At 33.9% G+C, this 25,229-nt stretch overlaps 1 protein-coding gene across 1 annotated transcript in view; it reads right to left on the bottom strand.

Moving 5' to 3' along the window:
• Nucleotides 1–22,042, bottom strand: part of LOC118752349 (chitin deacetylase 1-like) — a gene marked incomplete at both ends in the record, with an annotated part of 29,121 nt that extends 7,079 nt beyond the window's left edge. The window contains 3 exons of the mRNA XM_036487225.1: nucleotides 5,230–5,357; nucleotides 19,565–19,676; nucleotides 21,954–22,042. Coding sequence (XP_036343118.1) covers nucleotides 5,230–5,357; nucleotides 19,565–19,676; nucleotides 21,954–22,042 — 329 coding nt within the window. The remainder of the gene's footprint in view (nucleotides 1–5,229; nucleotides 5,358–19,564; nucleotides 19,677–21,953) is intronic.
• Between the last annotated feature and the right edge of the window lie 3,187 nt (nucleotides 22,043–25,229).

Raw genomic sequence — 25,229 nt, 5'->3', positions numbered from 1 at the left:
TTCAAAGAGCCCTTGTCTGGTGTAACCCACTTGAGAAGGCTACACTTTTAAAATACGAATTAGCAGAGCATTAGGAACCACACCTACACTGGTGCTTAGCATACATATGTCGAACACTGCACCAGCGGATATTGCAGACAGAATTGTCGCTGCACGAACTGCTATTAGACTAAGGGAAACCGGGTCCTTTTGTGACATAAAAAAGGAAAAGAAGACGTTTATCTTCTGCAGCAAATGTTTTCACAGGCCACTTTAAAACACGTTACCTCTCAAGGGTTAGTGGTGGGGGTTCTGGCAGGCCATTGTGCGATTGGTATTGATGCGGTGAGACTAGGAATTTCAACTGATCCTCGCACTTCTGAAAGAACACTGAGCTCTCAGGGATCGACATTTTGCAGTCGGCTCGCGGCGTTAACTTAATCCAACCTAACGTATACTTCTTTTAGCTATGAAATAGTTGGTCACATTATCTATACCTCAATTTTGGGGAATTTTTTACCCCTCATTTGCTTTACATACTACTTCGTATTGTTAAACTGAACTTTAAGATATACGTCGCTTGAATGGCAATGCAAATCTTTACATACTAGTGTTCGCCCACATCTTAAATTAAAGGGAGTTCAGGTGGGCTGAGCTGAGCCGAGTTGAGTTCAGTTGAGTATTGAAATGAATTGAGATGAAATGCGTTGAACCACATAACGGAATATAACATAACATAACATAAATTAACATAATATAACACAACACAACAAAACATAACACAACCCAACATAACATAACATCATAACAGCATAACATACATACCATAATACAACATAACATAACATAACATCATAACATAACATAACATTACATAACATAACAGAATATAACATAGCAAGTAGTAAAGTAGCACAACATCATAACATAACACAACATAACATAACTTTACATAACATAACAACATAACATAAAACAACATAACATAACATAACACAAAATAACCAATCCAATACAACACAATACAAAACAACACAACATAATACACATCAGCATCAAAATACATTTCTGAGGATGTATATCAGTTTATACCTTAGAAGTATAGTTTAGCCGTAAAAGGAATGTAAAGGAATCATGATTGCCTATTTACATATATATAAGATAATAAAATTGTAACAGGCCGATGTCTGTACACTATACATAGATATTAAAGAAAAATTAATATGAGTGCTCTTTATTAAAGCAAATAAAGCTCAGAATACTCATAATGATTGAACGCAGTACATGCGTATATTAAATAACCTTTGCATATTTTATAAAACTGTCGAAAGTATAAACCATTTGAGTACCCAAATACGCAATGTTGTAGGCGAATTTTAATTTTCATAAGTACACGAAACCTCTCGCACGAAGTAGCGATTATTTTGCGCAAATTTCAGCCAAAAGTAATTAAGTGTAGCGTAGCGTAATGCATCAAGTAGTTGCATTTGTAAACCTGAACTGCTGAACTGCTGTATGCCGCAAATTAAACGACAGCCTACAACTTCCGACAAACGATGCTCATATTTCCTTACGTACATACGAGTATACAGCGCGGTAGCAATAATTATGCCAAGATGAGGCTCACGCACACACGAACACACACACATATTCATCCATATGTACATACATAACAAATTATATGGTGGGTAGCATGTATTAGCACAGACATCTGTCATCGTTTAGCCACCCACACACACGCAAATAACATTCAGTCGTCGTGAAGTTATGAGAACATTACTCATACGCCGTGTAGGTCGCAACTACATTGCGCTGCTTACATATGTACATTGGGGTTTTGTTGTTGTTGTGTTGATATATTAACCGAAGCAAAGTTGTTCATGTGGTGGCTGCCTTTAGATGCAGCTAATTAATTATAACTCAATTATCCGCAAATAAGCGATTAAGGTTATACCTACATCGAACACATCCGTCAGTATCTTTGAAAATCTATGCTGCCGGCTATTTATCTTTACAACTTCCACACAGTGCATGCAAACATACATACATATTTACGTTCATGCATGTAAGCATGTGCCTTAGTATAATTGAGTTATGATTATAGGTTTTTGTCAAGAATAATTAAGTAATATATTAAAAGCAATAAAGATACATAACTACTTAATCGCTGGGATAGATAAAGTACATGGGGCAATAAATTTAATTGCTTCGGTTTCATAATTGCTAAGGGTGAAAAACAAGATTGATTTTTAAAAGTGTTCACCATAATTTTAATGAAAGTAAAGCTTGTAGCTTCAACGAAGGAAAATTTGAGGGTTTAAATGGGTTTATATTTAGATATGTACATATATTTGTGTTTGTTCAAAATACATAGTTACAGGCGTTTGTTAGATTACGCTTTGACAAAAAGCAAAGTATGATTTAAAATCAGATTTTAAAACATTTTCAACAAAACACACTTGGATCAGGCTTCAGTAAAAATAGGGAAGAACACAACATGCAAATGTAAGGGAGTGTTGATAAAGTTAGATGTCATATCTTGTATATATATCTTGTGTATATGTATTATATACAGTATTGGACATATCTATAGCCCCCCCTTTCAAAGCGATATTGTTTGCCACTTATGTTTAGTTATTTGTTTTTAAGAATTTTCAATTAAAATACAGATCATTCTCTAACATAACCCATATAAACCCATGTTTTATACTTTTTAAAAGACCGCAAAAAAGCGCAACAAACTTTCCCTTAAATTTCAAACTTTTTTATCAGAAGCTCTAGAATTTTTTTGAGTACACAGTTTTATAGCGCATTCAATTTTAGTCAATAATGTGCAAGTTTCAAGTCGCTAAAGATTACCGTTGATTTTTTAGAATTTTTTTTTGTCTCATTTGCTTCCATATAACGACTAAACACAATTTATTTTTATATGGCAGAAACCCGCAACATCCTCGGCGAAAAAAATTCTAAAAAATCAACGGTAGTTTTTAGCCACTTGAAACTTGCACATTATTAGACTAAAATTGAATGGGCTATAAAACTGTGTATTCAAAAAAATTCTACCGCTTCTGAGAAAAAAGTTTGAAATTTGGGTGAAAATTTGTTGCACTTTTTTGCGGTCTTTTAAAAAGTTTTAAACTTGAGTTTATGTGAGTTTTGTGAGAGAATGAACTGTATTTTAATTGAAAATTCTTAAAAATAAATAAATAAACATGAGTGGCAAACAATATGACTTTGAAATCGGGGTGCTATTGTATTGGCCAATACTGTATGTATCACTAGAAAGGTATTTTGATGCTGATGTGCAGAGAGCAATTGAAATTAGTTAAAAATAAAGCGCAAGAATCAATTCAAAAGTAACACCAATATGAATACCGTGCAAGTACATGGTTGGGGTGCAAATGCCTCCTAAATGTATGCTTTAATATTGGTACTGAGTTAATGAAAAGTGCTTAGCTGCGTAAGCAAAAGATTTAAATTAAGAGTAATGCAAGGACGATGGTAAGGTTGCATATGTAGATGAAGATATGGATAAAGGCAAAGATTAAAATAAAAGCAAAGAAACCTAAATGTAAAGACAAAGAGGAAGGTAAATTTGAAGAAGAATATAATGAAAATTGTATGGATGAATATACAGATGAAGATAAAGATTATGTTGTGTTATGTTATGTTACGATATGTTGTGTTATGCTATGTTATGTTATGTTATGTTACGGTATGTTGTGTTATGGTATGTTATGTTATATTACGATATGTTGTGTTATGCTATGTTATGTTATGTTATGTTACGATATGTTGTATAATGTTATGTTATGTCATATTTTGTATGCTTTGTTATGTTATGTTAAGATATGTTATGTAATGTTGTGTTTTATTATGTTATGTTATGTAGTGTTATGCTACGTAATGTTATGTTATATTATGTGCGTTTTGTTATATTATGCTTTGTTTTGCTATAGTATGATATGTTATGTTACGTTATGTGATGTTATGTTATGTGTTATATTATGCATAGCATAATATGCTTTGTTATGTTTTGTTATGTTATATTGTTCAACGCAATTCACCTCAACTCATCAGAGCTCATTTCAAATCACTTCACCGCAGCTCAATTCACCTTAACTTGTCAAATCTCCTCTCACCTGAACCCACTTCGCTTCAATTCACTTCACCGAACTCTCCTTAATTTTAGCGGTTCAACCGCTGGGCGCTAGTATAAAAAATAACACTGTACGACATTTTAACTTTTTTCTTTTGACGGTAAAAATATTTGCTCTTTAATCACGTTTAATTGTTTAAATGCTTTATACGACCACCAACTTCAAATTTAAAATATGTAAACGCTTAAAATCGCCAACCTGGGAAAGCCTAGAAGTTACTTTTCTATATACACTACAAACTTTAAGAAAAACTTGGTTTCCTCAATTCCCCAGCCAACTGCCGAACAGTGTAAAGAAATATAATATTCGTTCGAATGAGTAAGAGTTTAAGAATATCTGCTCCCAATTTCTGTTTTGAAAAGTCTTTAAAACATAATTTCAGTTCATGATTACACGGTGGGATAAACTGAAGGTCACGGTGTAGGGCGTGAGAAATTTAATTGCATAACGACTTACATATCGTTACCTTAATTCACAAAGGCCATAACATTATAAAAAGAGTATCAAAAACAATTAATTTGTTTTTAATAACATTTTTTATTTAATTTTTTATTACTTTTGAAAGCTGAGCGCATGCTTTTAATTTCACCTTGATACAAATATGGCTTAAATTTGTTTTTGTGCATTTTCGAGCGGACATTACTTTACTGAATTGCATAATATTCATAAACTAAATGAAAGGAAACCAAATCAATTTTGAAAGCCGGAAGTAAAAAAGCAATCTTTTGACTTTTAGATTTCCTTCAGACTATTTTGAATATCAGCGCTTTCTATAAACATCCCTTATGGACAATATGTTGAACTCACTACAAAAGCTCGAAACGAAAAATAAAATCAAATTGAATCGTTTGGTTCAGGACAGGAAATAAAATTTTGAGGACGTTCAACCCTTTTCTCTTTTTCTATTTTTCAAGCTGCCATATTTCACCTGTTGGCGTAAACGCTGTCAAGTTGTTAATATGAATATGCTGCACAGTTGGCATTATCCGACATCTACATACATACATCTCTCTTAATATATTTAGTCAGCACATATTTTTTAGTTGCATATCTCTGCTATATCTTGTCTACTTTTATTTATTTCACTTACCTTTTCCGCCTCTAGACCACCTGGAATTTGTGTGCCATCCTTCGAGCAGAAGCAATATGGCAATTGACACTCGTCCGTATTACAACGTTGCGCTGTATCAGCTGGGGTCTCTGTCGCTGGTGACGGTGCTGCAATTTGTGAAAGAAGAATGGCAAGAAATTAAATTGAATACCAACTTCAGTGCAAACAGGATGCATAGCAGAAATTAAACAATAACTCAAACATGGCAAGCGCACTAACACACACACACACACACCCGATACACAGCGAAAGTTATAACAATTCGATACAAATAAGTTGCAAATGTTGCATGCTTGACTGCTGCAATATAATAAATGTAGGAAGATATGGCTGCTAAATAGCATTGAACGTTTAAGAAATTTTACGACACGCTACTATTTTCGTAATTGAAACTAAGAAATCAGAACAGCAACGATCTTTACGATGAATCACTCTGTAAGTAAGAAGAGAACCATGCCAACGCAGTTTTTAAGCAATTTTTGTGTTGAACTAATTGATGTTTTGGAATTTGCAGAGAGTTAATTCATGCAAGTATTTTTAATTATTATTTCATTTTTATTGCTTGCTTCATACGCATTGCCACAGAGATTCCAATAAAATCGTTGTAATCAATGTTTCCTGGAAATAAATGTGTACATATAGGGATGTTAATTTTTTCGGTTTTTACGATCCCGGGATTTAGATATTCATTACTTTTCAACAACTTAAATCGAAAAAATTGCTTCTATCTCTCCTACCATAAAATAAATAATAAATTAATGTGTTTGAAACCTACTTTTTTATTTAAAGTGGCGTTTTTATTTTTTTTTTTCTCTGACGTCAGGATTTATTTTAAAGGACTTTGTAATTTCAAAGATATGATTAATTCCAAAAATCATTTCAAAAAGTCAATGCAATGTAGAATAAAAAAATGGGTACCAAATGAAAGAGGAAATTTCTTTATAATTTAAGAAAACTAAATTTTTTTGGATTCACAAGGAAGAATAGGTAATTTTTTAAGCTGATAAAGTTAGAAGGGTGAGATTTGAGGATGTTATTGAGTTTATATAAGTTCTTAACATATAATTTTTTCAAAAACAAATATTGCGAAATTTCAAGGATAAATTTTAAAAGGACATTTTCAATACTTACCAGTCCTTCTGCACCAAAAGCTTAAATCAGTTTAAATTCTAAAGTATTTCCTCTTTAATTTGATATCCATACTTATTCTCTAAGCACATTTCACTGAATTTTTTAAATAATTTTTGAATTACTGACTAACTACTAAAACTAAACTAAAAACGCAATTTTACTATATTTGGCCCATGGTTTCGCGAATATATTGATTTTTTTGTGTAAAATTGACAATCGCAGGTTGTTGTATGTATAATGTATTAAACATTTATAAAAAAATATTAATTACTAAATAAAGAAAAATAAATATAGCCAATACTGGTCAAGAAAGGGAGTTTCTATTATTGCCATCAGCGCAAATTACAAATCCCGAAAATCCCGGGATTTTCGGCACCTAACAAAGGCCGGGATCCCGGGATTAACATCCCTAGTACATATGCATAACATCCTAGTACATTTTACAAACGCAACGCATTGATTGTTATTGTTTTGCTTGTAATGATTGCAATGGCATTTCGTTAAGTGAAAGCTGCAGCACTTTCTTGAATTATGCATGAAAATAAAGTCAGCTGCATATATGTAGCTGTATGCAGTAGTAAATATGTCTGCAGCCAACGCCCGGCCTCGTAGGTCTCTGCTGGTAGCGGAGAAGGTTGAAGGTGAGCGTACGTATGTATATGTGAAAAAACATATTGATACCAGTAAAAGCATATGCCACTTTGACCCAGTGAAATGCAGTTAAGCAAAATACATCCATATCTTGATTTGTTAAACACATTTACCGTTGTACATATCTGTTGTGTATTCATGCACATGAATTTCTACAAATACTCTTAGACAAATGACCTAATGCCGGTTGCATTTGCAGGTCATTGCAGTTGTCCTTTTAGCTGCAGTTATGGGCGCATACAAGGGGGAGGAAGTTTGGCTTTAGGGTTGAAACTCCCCGACAATTTTTAAAACGCATAGCGTAAAATTAAATTAAAAACTTTAAGTGACGTAGGCATCTAATAAAATATTTTGCATACATTTTTTCGAAGCGATTGAGTTCTTGTGGCTATCTAGTTACTATCAAGTTGCAAGTTCTGTACCCTGCTCTTCATCACTTTCCTTTTGATAGTTTGTAAATTTCATAAAGCTCATTCCAGCGATCATTGTAATGCTTATTGTTATAAGGCCATACTAGAGCTGTGACTTAGTTGAAACTTTAACTTTGAAAAATAAAAATATTCTGTATGCGCCCCTGGCTGCAGGGATTGTCGACGCTGATTTCACTGAAGCTTTTACTGCTGCAGTTATACGTAGTTGTTTTTGTACTTAACACCTGAATTTATTGAGCCTCAGCAGTTAAGTAGATTGCATTGATAGTGCAAAATAGAAAGTGATTGCTTTATACCGTAAAGATGGGTTCTGGGTATAAGCCTACGGCTTTTGTATTTTTTCTATTTACTTACTTTATAATGCAAGTTTACACGATTCGCACGCATTAGGTAGTTTTATATGAAGACAGAAAATAGAATGGAAAATAGAGTAACGCACGTGAGTCCAAATCACATAGCGATCTTAACTTCTTAAATCTAAATCCCCCTTCGTTTGGCGGTTCTACCGAACCGATTTCACACCACCACCACCATTGGAAAGTTATTTTTCTGTAGATGAGGAGAGTTTTTATGGTTTCAAAATTGGTGGATAATTACGTCCAAACTCGTCGTTTAAAGATCTCTGTATTTGTGTATAGTTGTTGTTGCAACCTGTAAAGTTTTAGTTGTTTTCGCACTTTGTTTTACTTCATATTTGAAATTAAACTTTACAAATGATGAAAACGATTAAGACAAAAAAAGTGAAGGCAAAGTTGAAGATAAAGATGAAAATGAAAAGGATAAGAAATACATAAGAATTAGGGTAACTGAAAGGGTAAGAAAAGTCATACAAAATTTATTTATCGAAAGTTATTTATCGAACCATCGAAATTTATAGTTATGGAAATGTATCGAGTTATCCATGTTTATTGAGTTATGGAACGTGTCGAATTATTCATATTGATCAATGTTTATTGAGTTGTAGAAATGTCTAGACATAGAAACATAGTTGTCGAGCTAAAAAATGTACATATTAGATTGTGGAAATTTGTCAAGTTAACAAAATTTATCAAGTTATTGATATTTATTGAATTATCATTATTTATAGAGTTAACAAAATTTATCTAGTTATCATAATGCATCGAGTTCTTTCAATTTATTGAGTAATTGGAGATTTGTTGATTTATCGATTCGAAGTTTTTGCAATTATCAAAAACAACTAGTTTCCGAAATTTCAAGGTTATATAGGCTTATTGAGATATCACTGCTTATCGGATTTTATCAAGTTACCAAAGTTTAACGAGTTATTGAAATTTATCAATAGCTCTCCAAAAATATGGAGCTACCAAAATTAACCGAACTATTGAAATTTATAGAGGCATCCAAAGTTTATCGAATTATCGATTTATATCAAGATGTATACATTTTTGAGTTATCGAAACTTATCGAGCCATCGAAACGTGCAGTTATCGAAATAAGTTGGGTTATCGGATTTTAGTGTTTTTGAGATTCATCGAACTATCAATGTTTATTAATCGACAAACTGGAATATATCGAATATATTCCAAGTGCTGACAAAGTTCTCCAAAGACCTTCAAAGTAAAAAAAAATTTTAATCACGTTTTGGTTTTGGAACTAAAAGGACCAGGAGATTTTCCGGTAAGTTATTTTATACCTTAGAAGTTAAACCACGTGCTAGGTTAGAATACCTCTCCAAGGCTCTTAAAAACTAGAAAAACCGTCGAAATATTATTCAAGTAACATATCTGTAAATATATGTGTCTGTAAATACATATGGATATAGACAGAGATATAAAAAAAAATCAAAAGTAACATCGATAAATAATAAACGTATTGATAATAATATCGATTAAAATATTGATAATAATATAGATTAACATGTCGATAAACGCATCAACGACTTTTTGACACGTCCTAAAAATCGAACACTCCACCGGAGATAGACAAGCCTAAAACAAAAATTAATTCTGAGATATTATCCTAGATCAGAAACTGAGCTGGAAGGAGGAAGCCAAGAATTTGCCGCTGGATTTACACAGCGGTTATTAAACCAGTTATCCGATATGAAGGTACGGCGGTCTGACCTTATTGAAGCGACCAATCTTCATCCAATATCACCTTCAAATGACGCTTTGAAAAGACTCATCTCAATGGGAGCCGAGACACGCTTTTATTCTGCACAAATCTAAATTTTTTACCGGACAGCACGGTGCTGTGTATTCAAACTTAGGTTTTGCATAAAATTTCTCTTAGGAGGTTTCCCGGAAGTAGGTGAAAAGTTATTGCACTCCACCTGGTAGCAATAATTCCGAACTTAATGGCATAGTGAGTGGAGGAGGTGAGCGATTCTAGATGCGACACGTGTGATTTGCAGGAAAATTTGGCCTAGATAGGATCGAAAACTGCTTCGAAGCTTATAGACTCTAATAATGAGAACACAGCTTATGCCATCTACAGCTCCCTGGAAGTCGGAAAAATACTTCTTGATAGAAAATAAAGGTTTTTTTTTTTTGGTGGAACAACATACATATGGATGATTCTATTTCAATTCATGCAGGGTGAGTATGCAAATATAGAGCTTCAAAAGCACTTCTACGATCAATAAAACCGAATTGAAGAAATTTGATTTTTGAACAAACTAGAGAGATTTGAAAAAAAATTGTCAGCCGTTTTTCTCTAAAACCACAGTTTGCCCTAAAATTTTCCAATGCTCGTAAAAGCATATTCACATTATCGTAATTACGGCTCATTTGTAATTAATTAAGCGAATCATGCTGAAACCAAGAAATTTCGCTTTGTAAAATCTGTCAACAAATTAAATAGAAATGAGCTAATTTATCATAAATCAAGAACCAACTGAAGAAAAAAAAAAGATTTTTCATTTATTTAACCCCCACTGTTGAGGAAGTTTGAAAAAATGCCTAAAAGTATGCAACCATTTGTTTTTTGAGATCAACTACAAACCACACGTACCTACGTACGCGTGCTATAGAAATTATGAAAGAAAATGTGAATGTACTTGGTTTATGTAAAGTAATTTGATCGAAACAAAGTAATTTATGCTGTAATGTGAACATAGTTTTAGTCAGGGATTTTTTTTCGCAGAACAAAAAAACACGTGTCTCTTTATTTGCCCTAAAAAACATGAAAAATCATATTAGACTTGATTTCGAATTTTGAACCCATTCACCCTGCATGAATTGAAATAGAATCAGCCATATGTCCCTTAACTAATCATTCACAAATAAGAATCATACCCGGTCTACGGTATATTTATTTTTGCTTCTCTTTGTAATCAAATCGAAGTCATAAACTGTTAGTCGCTCTACGAATAAGATGCAATTTAAGTGAAAGCTGATTTCTAGTACATTGTTACAGTTTACGACAGCCTGCACAGTAGATGTCGAGCAACAATGTTGGACAGACATGTATAGATGACAAACATGTGATGTCTAACTTGCACACATTCATACATACATCTAATATGTATGTACATTGGGGTGGTCCAAAAACAGCAAAGTCGGAATTGTAATGCTCTCACCCCCTAGGATTGTTCTATATCGAAAAAAAGTATACCCCTATTTTTTTTATTTTGAAATCAAAAAATATTTAGAGGTGGCTCAGAGCGCTCAAAGTTTTCCATGTATTTTTATATGGGAAAAATAAAAATTTTCGTAGAAATGGTTTAGAATTGTTGAAAATCAATATTTTTCGATCGAAAAAATCTGGTTCTCTTCAGGATTCTTTCAATAATAATACCGAATTGTTTATTTAACCATTTTTTAATACTAACGCTTTTTTATTGGTCGCCCATAGCATTTTTCGGGGGTTTTGTGGGTTTTTGGCGGACCTATAAATTACAGTTGCGGTGAAAAAATTGTTAAATAAACAAATGGGTATTATTATTGGGAATCTCCTGCAAATAAACAGAGTTTTCTGGTAGAAAAGTATTGATTTTTAACTCTTCTACGAAAAGTTGTTTTCTCCCCATATAAAATACATGGAAAACTTGGTGCGCTTTGAGCGACCTCTAAATATTTTTTTAATTTCAAAATAAAAAACTAAGGGTATACTTTTTTTCGGTATAGAACACTCCTAGGCCGTGAGAGCATAAAAATTCCGACTTTACTTTTTCATTGAATTTTTCGACCACCCTAATGTATATACTTGGAAAACAATGAAATACTTAATACGTTTGCAACATAGATAAATTTGTGATAAAGCCTAAAAGTCAGCCACTGACATGTGATAACTCAAGCAATCATCGGCGTATTTAGTTAAGAGGATATACATATTGTACTCGTAAATACAAGCGTACAAAGAGAATGAATTCAGTTAAATTTCATTTCTATGTAGCAAGTACTTGTAACCATATGTAGCATGTACGAGTATATATATGTACATATGTATCTATGTAGTACATGAGCGCATGCATGTTTAACTAAGAAATCGTATGCTAGTTTTAGCTATTGTAAAGGATTAAAAATGCTCAGTGTTGACATGGAAAAGAATTTGTAGATTTGTAGTATTCGTACGTGAAAAGCTGGGTCATAGATGGAAATTGGTATGACTTTTCATATGTATAAGCATGATACGTACACACCTAGGACCATATATGTATATACATATATATCGTTATCAAAAGCAAGCAAATTCAAAGCATGTGTAGTTTCACAAATAATAAGAAAAAATAAAATTTTGTGTTGCCTTGTTAACGACGAAGTTATATGCAATACTAGCTTCATGGTACGTTTTGGCTAAATGTATGTGTATGTACCCAGTGGAAAAATGTAATGTATAGTAATCGAAAAAATAATCAGTAAAACAACCCTTTTCACATTCGAAAATGCATTTTTTTTTTCCCAGGGCGATGCCCTAAGAAAAGTGGGGCATTCAATTTTGCATTACCTAGTATCGAGAAATGAATGTGTTTTATGTGAAATTTTTGGAACTTTTTGAATACATTAGAATGCTTATTACATAGTTAGCAATAATATAATCGAGAACTCATAAAAACATTTTATTATTTATCACGCATGTAATGCATTACTACTGTTCCGACTGGGTAGCTTAGTTTGATATTCATCTGTTGTTAAATATATACAATATTTGTGCCAGAACTTCTAGAAATTCAGTATTCCACAAGAATTCAATAAGGCTTTTTATTTAGATGCCATTTGAATTTTCTGGTAGAAATTATGATTTTCCCATTGTGGGAAAAAATCAGATGGAACCAGTAGTTGAAATTCCTTTGTAAACGACAAATCGTGCTCCAAGTAATGCCTTTTTCAATTCTATTTGTTTTTTCTTAAACAAAATGTAAGCGATCAACTCAGATCAAGAAAAGGAGAATTTAAAATTTGATCGTTAGTTCTATTCCTTTTGATGAAATATCAACCACCGCCATCGCAAATAGTTTTAGCAAAAACAAGTGATTACAGCTCTAAGTAGGTATTGCATAGTTGAAATCTTGAAGGCAATGAAAGCAAAACAATGCTCTTAAAAGCTCTTCGTACAAAGAAATAACATACAGCCTTAAGTGAGTCACAGCATTCGCTCTCTATTTCGTTCGCTATACAAAAAAAAAAACTAAAAATTTCAAACACAGATTTAACTAAAAAAATCCAACTAAGTTTACTTACAAACTTTCAAGATCATTAGAGATAATATTAGTTTCTCTAATTCCTTTCGTATTTTCGAAAATATGCAATAAGTTTCTTCTACATATACTCGACTAAAATCGCTGCAACCGCAGCAGTGCCATATGTGCCTGGAAGCAATTTCGCAAGAGTTTATGCATTGAATTTAGTCTCTGGTGTGAAATAAAAGTTTGCCTCAGTTGTATTAGATCGAAGGCACCGAACGAAGTTTCCTCTACTTCCCGAATTTTGATGCGTGCGAAGCGTGTGCATTGAATTGTGAAATTGAAAACAGTTAACAAACTTTCTGCGAAAAATTTTAGCATGCTGCTGTGGGGTAAGTCTTTTTCGAGTTTTTGCATAAATTTGTAAAATTTACTTTTTTTTTTTTGGTTTCGTTTTGAAAAGTTCTATTAGTGCGCAGGGTCGCTGAGGCGAAAGTGCGTAGTGAAATTGTCTTCGTTAGCATAAGTAAATTAGCTTTGTTGTCTAAAACGCTGCATATACTGATTAGAAATATTCACTGGAAAATCGCAGATGTTCGCTGTCAGCTTGGTGCTCTGGGATATTAATTGACTCAAGCGGTTTTAAGCTTTTGTTCTATTTAAAGAATTAAAACAGACTGAATATTAACAGAGACACGCATTAGGAACTCCAAATAAAGGCTAAAAAGTTCGTAATTCTTTGTTTGAGAAACTTTTACTTTACCTTTGCAGAAAAGCAAAGACAATCGGAAAATTTGCTGTGTAGAGTGGTTTTCACATTTACATAAGTGTTCATACACATGCAATTAATCAACTCAGTACTTGAACAGGAGATTATTATATGTGAGGTTTAAATGGAATGCACTGAGACCTAAGTAAAAACTTCTGAACACACTAAAAAACACTAAGGAAAGAGGCAGAGAAGACGGAGAGATAGTCACGGAAAGTGACCAACTATAAATCTAAGAAATCGTTTGTGCTTCCGTCTGCGCAATGACAGCAGCTACTCAGCTGGGCCTGCATTACCGAACTAGTTTGCAATCAGTTAGATGGCTTTTCAATTCCTTAAATTCAGCGTGGCTATCAGGGGCCTCCGTGTTTCTGATTAGCTTCCAATATAGAATTTATATCCTGCTCCCATGCGATTTGTGTTGCCTTCAGTAAATATTCTACAATGCTTAAGACCGGCTTCAGTAATAAGAGTGGTACAGCACTTTGCCTCCGGAATATCAGGAATGTACATAGTGTGCCCTCAGCAAAGGTAAGAAAACTTCCTCATAGCTCTCTGCCTGCAAAAAAATTTGCATCACTCCACATTGTGTCATACAAGTATCGATTTTTTATGAGCCAGTAAATGGTCGCGAAGCTTCGTTGCTAGGTTTCCCGCGTTTTTCATTGAGACAACCCCACCACCTTAAATTGTTCCATTTAATAGAAGTATTAATCCATCGGATCCCTCTAGATGCTGACCGTACATCTTGTGCAAGATTTCCCGTTAAGGTGTTCAATCAATTACAAATCACGTGAGTTGAAGAGAAGCATACCACCTTGACGAGCTTAATATCAATTCCGCATATAATATGCCGAATTCTTGCCGTTTACTTAGCCGTAGTGAGATGCTGCGTGCAGATTTAAACTTACTGTTAATATTCCTTGTAATGGAGGATAAGAAAAAACGGAGACTATCATGCCACATTGTTGATAAAAGTGTGTAAAGTGATTGTCAAGAAACGGAGAGAGCAAAGGAGTCCTGTTTTTGCAATACAATGCAAGTAGCAAGGCGTGCCTCGGCCGATATTGGATTTGAAAAAATAAACCGCCCGCCAAACAGCATAGAATTAACCCTTCTCGATTACTTGCTGTTCTTCAATTCAAAGAAAAATCTCGGAGGACAAAAATTTTCAAGTGAAGAAGAAATGAAGGCGGCAGTAGATGAGCAATTCGAAGACAAAGGCGACGAATCATTTCTCATTGGGTTAAAAGCCCTTTTGATGAATGTAAGAAGTACATTGAAGTAGACGGAGATTACTAAGAAAAATAAATTTTTTTATACATTTATATCAGCTATTTGAATTTCTTAGGCTCAAAGATATTCAGCCTCCCTCGTAACTTGTTTCCAATCATGGAATGAGGTTCGTTCGAAATTCGTGTTGTCGTAAGTAGACTTCAAAACTGCAGCTATGGAAACGGCGAAATATGTCAAAAGCGATTTAATCCATAGGGAATTGCAATCCAAGGATTGTTTCCCGGGAAATGAATATTATGAAAATGGTAGCAAGTATGCTCCCACCTACATCCGAAATTGTTCAGAGGGTTCAACAGGACCACCACCCAACTTCTGTGAAAGTTTCAACAAGACTCCGCTCCTGCTCATAAGGCTAAGTTGCCACACACAACTATGCTCCGAACATAATTTCCACGGCTGGTTGGTTATCATGTAGCCCTGAACTCAGTCGATTGGACTATAAATTTTGATCCATTTTGGAGGCTATGGCTTCCACTATTCGACATTCTAATACTGTGTATTTGAACTGCGTCCCTGTCCGAGCATTGGGACATTTCCCATTGTATGGGGGTGCGTACTGCAATTGAGGTGTGGTCAAACCGACTGCATCGCTGCAGAAAGCTAAATGTAGGCTATTCAATAAGAATATGGTGTTCTAAAATTGTTTGCAAATAGGTTATACTAAAAATAGTACAAAATGTTATCAAACTGTTCACTTGTTGCCATTTTATTTGCTTAACTACTTGTATTAAAATATTTGACAGTGCCAAGTAAATATTTTTGTTTACAGAAGATTATAAAAATGTGCAATAGATATTCGAGGGCAATCTTCTATTAAAGCTATCACCATTCTGATGATAGAAGCCGCACGTGGTCCACATACCTCGTATTTTCCTCTACATATATGTTAGCGTTTTATTGCTAATAACAAAATTATGGTTCATTATGTTTTAAAAAAAAAAGCTGTGCGAAAGATGAAAACTTTTGGTACACATCTTAGGCTTGTCCAAGTCCATCTAAGTTCAATGTGTTTAAACAATTTTTTCCTTAGCTTATTCGATCGCAAACTTAATGCTATACAAAAAAGGCATTACAACAAATTATGTAGGTCTAATACTTTCGAAGATAAGGTAATTTTAATAAAAAAAATTATTAATTTATTTATAAGTTTTTTTTTACCTTTCATTTATGGGTGAAAAATAATTTATAAATTACTAATTATATAAGAAATTTAATTTCTCCCGATAAAAATCTATCTAAGAATTTTTTTTTATCCCATTTATCTGTAATGGTCCTGGGCGAGCCTAAGATATCGACCAACCTTTTTAATCTTTCGCTTAGATTTTTTTAGAGTATAATGAACCGAATTTTCGTGATTTGCAATAGAAATTCTAAAAAAGGGGATTTTCGGCCCGCGCTAATATATGTGAAGCAAACAGTTTGACGGAGTAAATATTTAAACCTTTAATAAAAGCTGTTTATATATAAAAAGTTTTCAGCACGTCAGGTTTTCTTTTATCACTCAATTTGGCGAACTCACAAACCGCTGAGATGACTTCATTTGCGCTTCAAACACTTGCTAACTTCTTATCTAAATTCTAATTTTGATTTTTGCATATGCCAGCGAATTATTGCTTCCACAAACTCACTGCTGGAAATACGCCTGACATGGCAAGAAAGTTTTATAGTAAGCGCTATAATCATAATAAAGTGAACGTGTAAAATGTCCAATGCCGCACTGTACTAACTGTATGAGTACATAAAAACTTCAGCTCTACGCTTTGGTGACTTTTTCTTTTAGCAATCAAATGACAAGTGCTCAAAAGAATTCCAAGCATATTTTAGAATGAGAGCTACATGTGCTGCTTTAACATTTCTTTTACACATACATAGGCGCCTTTATATTTGGACATCTCATTTAGCAATGGCATTTCGGTCTTTGGTGCAAGTTTATATGTATGTATGTATGTGTGCACCTTTACCATGACTGCGCCTCTAAGTGACGTGCCAAAAGCGGCGTGCTTGGCTGCATTTTCCATGACACCATAATGTACGAGTACTATTTTTGCATTTCTCTTTTCTGCTATATTCCATTTTCTATGACTCAATTGCAACGTTCTTAGCTGAGAATTTTATTTTAGACTTTGCTGAGATATACAAGATTTTGACTAAATCCAGGATAGCAATTTCAGTTGATGCTCGTAAGCATTTAGTCATACAAAAATACATATATACACGATATGAAGTTCGTTGCATTGTTAAAGTGTGTGAAAAACGTACGCATATTCGTTCTTGTGCTTGGGCATGGATACTTGCTCGTGCTCGTGCATACGTACGCTGCTACGTTCATATGTACGTATGTTCATCGGCAATAAAATCATCTCACAAGCTGTGCGTATTTTGGTGTGGCTTTGGCTTTAAATGAATTATGCGACATTTACTCTAAAGTATGCCGTTACATATCTACCGTCATCCCTTCGAATGCCCCTTGCACTTATGTACTTAACCGACGAAATCACCAACATCCATACGATCCACTTATACAACACACTGGCCTGAAGTGATTGTTGTATTTAACCCTTTCGACAACTTTCTCCTCTAGATGGTAGAAATTTTAGCCATTTGCTGTGCAAGTAAGCTGTACACATGTGTGTGTGTGTGTGTGTGTGTGTGTGTGTGCTTTTGTGTACGTAGTAGGTACATATAAACATAGCAAGTCTGAGCGTCAGCACTTCGGCGGCCTACCATTTAAAGTGGTTACGTATACGCTGTGGTGTACTCTACATAAAACAGTTCGGATTGTGTTTGCTTCACCTACTTCTTGCTCAGCAGCCAATTTGTCTTTCTAGCACATACATATGTATGTACATACACTCAAGTATTCACATAAGTAATTCGTCATATATATAGGCGCGTATATGGCTACATATGCACACAATCTTATATGTGCATGAAGGCTGCTTGTTAGAATAAATTAATTGAAAGCTTTCCCATACAAAATTGTGAATCCCAAATCATTCAGTAAATTTTTTGTTCTTGAAATGAAACGTTTTTAGCGGGGAAAGTATTTAAACATGTTGGATTGCTGGGGAGCGAAATGGCCGCTAAATCTATGCTTTAATCTTGATACTAAATAAAAGAAATGTCTTAAGCGGCAGTTTATGGAGAGATCACGATAAGTATAAGGATAAAAATTAGTATGAGTATGCAGATGAAGGAAAGGATTAAAGGCTTATGATGACAAGTAATTTTTAGCAAAAAAAAACCGACTTCAACTCTCATATAAAAAAAAAATATATAAATATATCTCATCATCCACTGAACGGATCTTAACCAGATTAGTACGGGACCACCTCTGAGATACTACCTTTCTGATGCAAAAAGAATTATCGAAATCGGTTGACGTGGTTCAAAGTTATGCGGTAACATACATACAAAAAAAAAATAAAAAATAAAAAAATAAAAAAAACATTCCGACGAACTGGAAGTCGGTTAAAAATAGGTAAAGAATAAAGATAAAGTAGAAGATAAAGTTAGAAATAAAGATAAGGAAAAAGTTCAATAGAAAAGATAAAGACAAAAAGTAATTTTTAAACAAAAAATAAAGCCGCCTCCAATTCTCATAGAAAAATTTCAGATTATGGTTAAATTCTTCATGATCTAATGATCGGATCTAAAAAGAATAGAGACAAAAATAGAGATCACCTCAGTTCACCTCATCTAATCTCATCTCACCTCATCTGATCTGATCTGCTCTGGTCTGATCTCATCTTATCGTGGCGCCTTAAAAGGTCCACCCTACTGTAGATAAATACATACAGACATATATGTATACACTTCCGTATGTTTGTTGGTGTTTTTCTTTCATGTTTGTCTTAGCCGCTGCATCTCTAATCGAATTTCCATTTGCTCTGAGGCCAATTTCCAATTTCATATTAAATGCATAATAAATTATATTTCGACTTGGAAGACTTTGCTGCAGCTAGGCGCAAGAAAGTGCGAGAGTGGGAAGGTGCAATTTGCTAACATGGCTCACATATACATACATACATATATGTTGTATGCATATTAAAGGAGCAGCTGCTACACAATCCGGTATATGTTCGTGCCAAGGCTCTTTTCCATTGAAGCACACTCACATACATATTCATATACGGTAACAGACACTACTGCCTACCTTGGTCGCCTCAATTATGATTTATTGTATATTTTACTGCTGTTTTTACACTTTCTTGGATTTACTTACTTTCTGCTATTAAGTGTATGTACATGTATATGTAAGCATGTATACCAACGTAGTTGACATAAATTCGTAAGTGCATAAATCGACTTGATTCGATTTGATTTTTTTTGTAAGCATTTACTTTAATTTAATATTTATGATCACATGTGTGTGTGTGTGTTGTAGAATATTGTAATTTATTTTAGAAAATATTTTAAATTTTTTGTTTTATTTATTTTGCTTTCACTTACTTGTTGGAAGTGGCCCACATTTAGCTTCTTCCTTGAAGGTGCAGAACTTTTGAAGATCGTCAAAATAGAGTCCGGATGGACAACGATTCAGGTATGGGTAGCCATCAACGCACTAAAAATAAATGGAAAATTGAGTTTAAATATTTTTATGGATGTAAGTAGATTCGAATAAAAATTAAGAAAATGTTTTATTGCAGTTAGATTTTGAAAAAAGGAATTTAATTGGAAAAGTTAAATAACTGACATAGCAGATATTGTTTCCTAAATGCAAGTATTGAAGTATTTAAGGAACCAATGGAATTTTTTCATTTTGGCAAACACAGAAATTTTATGCGGCATACGGACATAAGTATGTATGTATGTATGTGTCAAAACGAGTTTTCCGCTGTCAAACATGATCTACATAGGTATGTACATATGTAGTTACATAGTTCGAATTGCGGTGGGAAAAAATGTTTCTCTGATAAAAAAACAATGAGTTCAGTAAAGGTTTTCCTATTTAATAATAAAAAAATATATGTATCTTCGGAGCTGCAGGGAAAGAACAAATGAGTAGTCCACTTGCAAAGTGCTCTATATAAAATTTTTTCGATTTTTAGTTTTTGGTGGTTAACGTACCAGTATTTAAGAGAGTTTCATGTCCACTAACAATACAGTGCAAAATCCTTATATATTGTGAAAAAAAAAAATAGCATAAAATGTTAGCTACTCTAGCAAAAGTCGCTACAATACTTACTGTACATATGTATATATACGCTTTCAAAAGTCGCTATAATATTTATTGTACGTATTTATACAAGTTCAAAAGTCTCCATCTTCTGATGATCTAAGAAAACTGCAAGAAAACGTGGTAGTTTCGGTGCCTAGTGGAAGACGTCGTAAAAAAGAAGTAGACCAATCTTCATGGAAGGAAGAGAAAACGCGAAAAGCTAAAAAAAGCTAGCTATGTAAAAGTTACATATAAAATTTGCAAAAACTACCACACTTCTATATTGTTTTTTAATGTTATTAGGCTCTTTTTTATCCAACAATAAAAAAATATTTATTCAGATAATAAAAAAAGATACAATTTGGATTTTACTTGTTGTTGTAGACGTTTTTCTTTAATTTATGGCTTACTATTATAAAATCACATAAGGATGTTTACAAGTGGGCTACTCAAATAACTTACATTATTTTCTTTTTACGAAGGAGTACAAGAAGCATAAATGAATTTTCATAGAAAACCTAGCAGCATTTCTGACATAGGCATCACCAATAATAAATTTAAAATTAATCAGACATTGCAAACATACGCTTCGCTCGGCGGACGAGTCTTTGGATATTCTACTCGTCTGGGTCAGAGGAACATATTCTTCCAGCCACAGGAACATAAAAGTGCTGACGAATTGGTAAAGGCTCGGGCATCTGTTGAAGGATTAAATTCTCTACCTGGAGTAAACATGAGCGAAAACCTGCAAAAACGCAAGGAATATGTGGCCTTAATTCGAAAAATCAAAAAGAGAATAATTCTTAAAGAAGTCGAAAATGTTAAGTTGTATAATAGTCACGATCATTTGTCACTGGTTACATATATATTTAGATTTTGCAGAGAGAGCGCATCAAAATGATGCTTAAAGGGCTAAACTGGTATCGGGCCAATGCTCAGGCAACGATACTATCCACCAAACAACCGCAGCCGGTAAGCATTAACGGTAATATTTTAGCCTAATGCAATCCTGGTTAGCTGCAAGTCAGCTATGTGATGCAATTTAATGATGCGTTACACAAAAGTAGCAAAATAAGTCAAAGTTCTATTGAAAGTTTATTTGAGGGTACAGAAGTTGACAGTACGATTTCCGGATTTCTAATGATACAATGAAAGCTTCAAAACTGCTTTTCCCTTAGAGGCCAAGAATAATGCATTAAAAGAGAAGCCTTAAGAGTATTTTACAAGAAAAATACGAAAAAGAAAGACAAAACCAATTTTCACATCGAAAAATGCGAGTGCACTGAAAGCATCATATTTGATGGCTGGTGGTATGGTGAAGAAGTGATCCTGCTAGCTCCAAAGACATTTGCCTTGAATTTATAGGCAAGGCTGCGATTAAAAGGATAGCGCTGGTGGCTCTTTTGGTTACTATCGTCACTCGGCGCATTGAGGAAATGACAGGGGACATTCAGACAAAATTTGTGGAGAGAATTAATGCATCACCATGCACGTTGATGAGTCTACAAATATTGACAAAGATGAAATATTCATTTTAGAACTACTGCCATGTTAGAGTCTAGGGTGCCTATTGTAAATTTAAAATGGAAGTATTGAACTGCAACTATCAACAACTGCAGTATTATTTTTAGTTGTTACTCATGTGCCTAGTTAAAACTTAATAATTTATTTAAAACATACCTGATAGAATCGTCTGCAGGTGGCTGGATCGGCATAATTGCCATTCGCAATGCTTGAAGGACACTGGTATTCCTCTTTCTCTTTTTGTGCTACAAAGAAGGAAATAAATATATGTATAAATGTGGATATATGTAGATATGCATTTATTTTTTGTAATTAAAAAATATAATTTTCTGAAATAATTTCAACTCTTTTCCCCCTGAAATTACAAAAATCTCAAGAATGCTCTTTAAATAATCAGCCTCATCATGAGTTTCATATTCACCCGAAAAAGGTTACCTTCTCTTTAGCCTTTGGAAGGCAACATTTTTCGTAGAAACGAAAACGGCATAAGTGAAGAACGAAAAGCATTGGGAAAAGCAGAACGTTTCTCATTGCAGTTTTGTTCAGATTTTAACTCATTTCCAGACATTCTGCCAAAACGATATTCCACTCGTTAAATTAACATAAATATGCCTTCTTACAAAAAAAACATCGATTTCACAAAATCATCCACGATCATTAATACACTAACTAGCTTTCGTATTTCAAGATCGTCGCGTAGTCAAAGCAATAATTGTTGCTTTGCAATCGTTTCTTACCCATATGGCCGAGCTTATTAAATTTGCCGTACGCGTCTTGCTGATGCCCTACAAATGGGCGCATATTATATATAGATTCCTCAGATATCAAAAAAAAAAGCGCAGAAGTCAAGCATAAGGATATTTTGAGCTGTAGCAAAAATTATTTTGAATAAGTTTATTTAAAGATTTGAGATGAAATGCGATTTACATCCGCAAAAGTCTCCTTTGTATCCGCCTCCTTTTTCAATGAACTGACAACATACATACATATGTGCAGTACATATGTACGGGTATGCACACAAGTACATATTACGAATATGAAGAACTTTAAAGTTTCTTCAGTTGTGCTGGATATAGCTCAGGGATTTCTTGCCGGTGGCTTCGTAAAGCTTCCATGCAATGCATTGAAAATTTCTTGAAGAACTATGAAAACTTGCCCGTTGCTATACGCTTTATATCTGAGGGTATTTTTTGTGTTTAGTTATAGTAACTAAGAAACTGTGCCTCTTTGTGTGTGCGTGCGTAATATATGTATTTGATTACAGCATATTTGGTTAGCTAAAACGTAAGTATTCTGTAATTTGAACCCAATGGTAAAAGTTAGAAATGTTGCATGTTGAATTTTTTCATTCACTATAAAAATACATATTTGGTCCAAGGAGATACTTGGAGATCTTGCTGGCAATGTAAAAAAAAAATTAAGAAAATAATTTTATTTCAAGGATAATATTAGAAATTCTGCGCAGAACTCATTTTCTCATGACTTTTAGAAATTTGAGTTTTATTAGTTTGAAGAAAAAATAAAATTCTACGTTAGTCTAAAATTTTTAGAGCGGAAAATAGATGAAAGGAAATGCTGCTAACTTTTCCGGGTTTTATAACACTTTTCGCGATTTTTTCGTGAATTTTCTTAACCTTTTTGGGATGTTTCAAGGCATTTTCGGATCGGATAGGGTTTTTATGATCTATTGTGGTTAGATATTTCGGAAGTCCATTATAATATTTCATTGTAATGGAAGGAAAAAATCACGCAGAATGTTTGAGTTTTGGAAGTTTTTGTAATTCTTAATATTTTCACAAAACTTCGGGAACTATGTAGACTTTATAGAGTTATTCGCGTATTAATTTTCTGGATCTTTCGAGGTTTTTTTCGGAATTTTTAATGACCTTTCGGGAGGTTTACCATTTTCTTTTGGCAGATTTCGGCATTTTCCAGTTCAAAATTTCTTTTAAATCTTGCATTTGATTTGAAAAAATACGCAAAAATAAAATGCAAAATTAAACCGGTTATTTTGTAGTCAAAAAACCTCAGAAAAATTTTGACTCTATGTTTTGTTTTTTCCTGTGTAAGGAATACGCGTGTAACTTTTTGAGATTCTTCGGCATTTTTTTTGAGGCATTTTTCGTATTCTCGGGACGCATCGCCAGGTTTTGAGATGTTCGCGGGATGAATAGTAAGTTTGGTTTCTAATAGTGAGACAAATCTTAAAAAAAAAATCACTTGTTCTTCTGCTGAAAAAAATATATCGATGGTCCTGTGCAATAACGACACAATTAAAATTAAAAAAAATAAAAACTGTTACTACTGTTAAGTGGCTCTTATCCTTGCCGTATCTATGTCTAATCTTTAGTACTTATTTAAGCAATCTTTACTGCTTACTTTAGTAAGGGATGGAAATGGATTAGGCAAGGATTAGAGGCAAGAGCGACTTAACAGAAGCAACAGTTTTTTTTTAATTTGAATTAAGTCGTTAATGCACAGGGCCATCGATATGTTGAAAATTTTACCTTTTGTTTACTTTGCGCAAAAAAAAACAATATAAAAAGATTTTTAGGTTTTCATGTCAAAGGCTTATTAAGTTTTGGTTTGTTGCCGGATCGTGAAAGCCTATCATTGAATTGACAGGTGTCTACGTAACTTATCAACTTGGTTATACGGGCAAAAGAAGGCTATATTCACAACTTGTAGAGGCAGAAGTCGCAGGGGAGGATTTACGGTCTATCAGCTTGCCTTAAGCCTATCTTGGATGACTTTCTAGCATACTAGACCGTTTCTCAGTTCCCGGAATACCACTGTGTCACAGGGTTTCATGAACGCATATCGAATTAGTCATAACCGAATCTAGAGTTTTAGTAGCGAACGCAAGTTTAGCTGGAGCTAGATCGATCAGGCTCACCAGTTTTTTCGTCATGTCTATCGCATATATTCTAGCTGCAGTAATCTGAGAGTTTGTATCTCAAAGACAATTTCTGAGAGAGGACGACCGATCCCATTCGAATGTTCATTTTAGGAGCAATTTGTGAATATCGAGATTTCGCCATCGGTTAGAACATTATTATTTTCCCAGGCACTATTGCCTGGAGGCTGAATTCCGAAATTGCGGTCGAAATCCTGGACCTGATAGTCCCTGCTTCTGTACTCCACTCCAAGAATGGAAGAATGACGCTTGTACGTTGTTCAACCGGTAAAACGAGCTAAGTTGTAGAGCACTTTTAGCTGCAGCACTTTTCACGTACATATATTTCCATAGGTGAAATGTCTCGGGGTGTCTCTGATGCCGCCTGGGGTGCAAAGCAAATTTCTCCCATTCTACATACACATATAGATGTACTTTTAATAACACCTTTCACAGATTGGTTAGATAGGATTTGTATTAACCGCCTCCTACTAAACCACCACGCCCAAAGGTGAGAATAGGTTATTTCATATTGC

This window comes from Rhagoletis pomonella, unplaced genomic scaffold (genome assembly GCF_013731165.1).
Source record: "Rhagoletis pomonella isolate Grant_MI unplaced genomic scaffold, Rhpom_1.0 Rhpom_scaffold_01413, whole genome shotgun sequence".
Lineage (NCBI taxonomy): Eukaryota > Metazoa > Arthropoda > Insecta > Diptera > Tephritidae > Rhagoletis > Rhagoletis pomonella.
The sequence above is the reverse complement of the archived record's forward strand: the minus strand, read 5'-3'. Positions and strand labels throughout refer to the sequence as shown.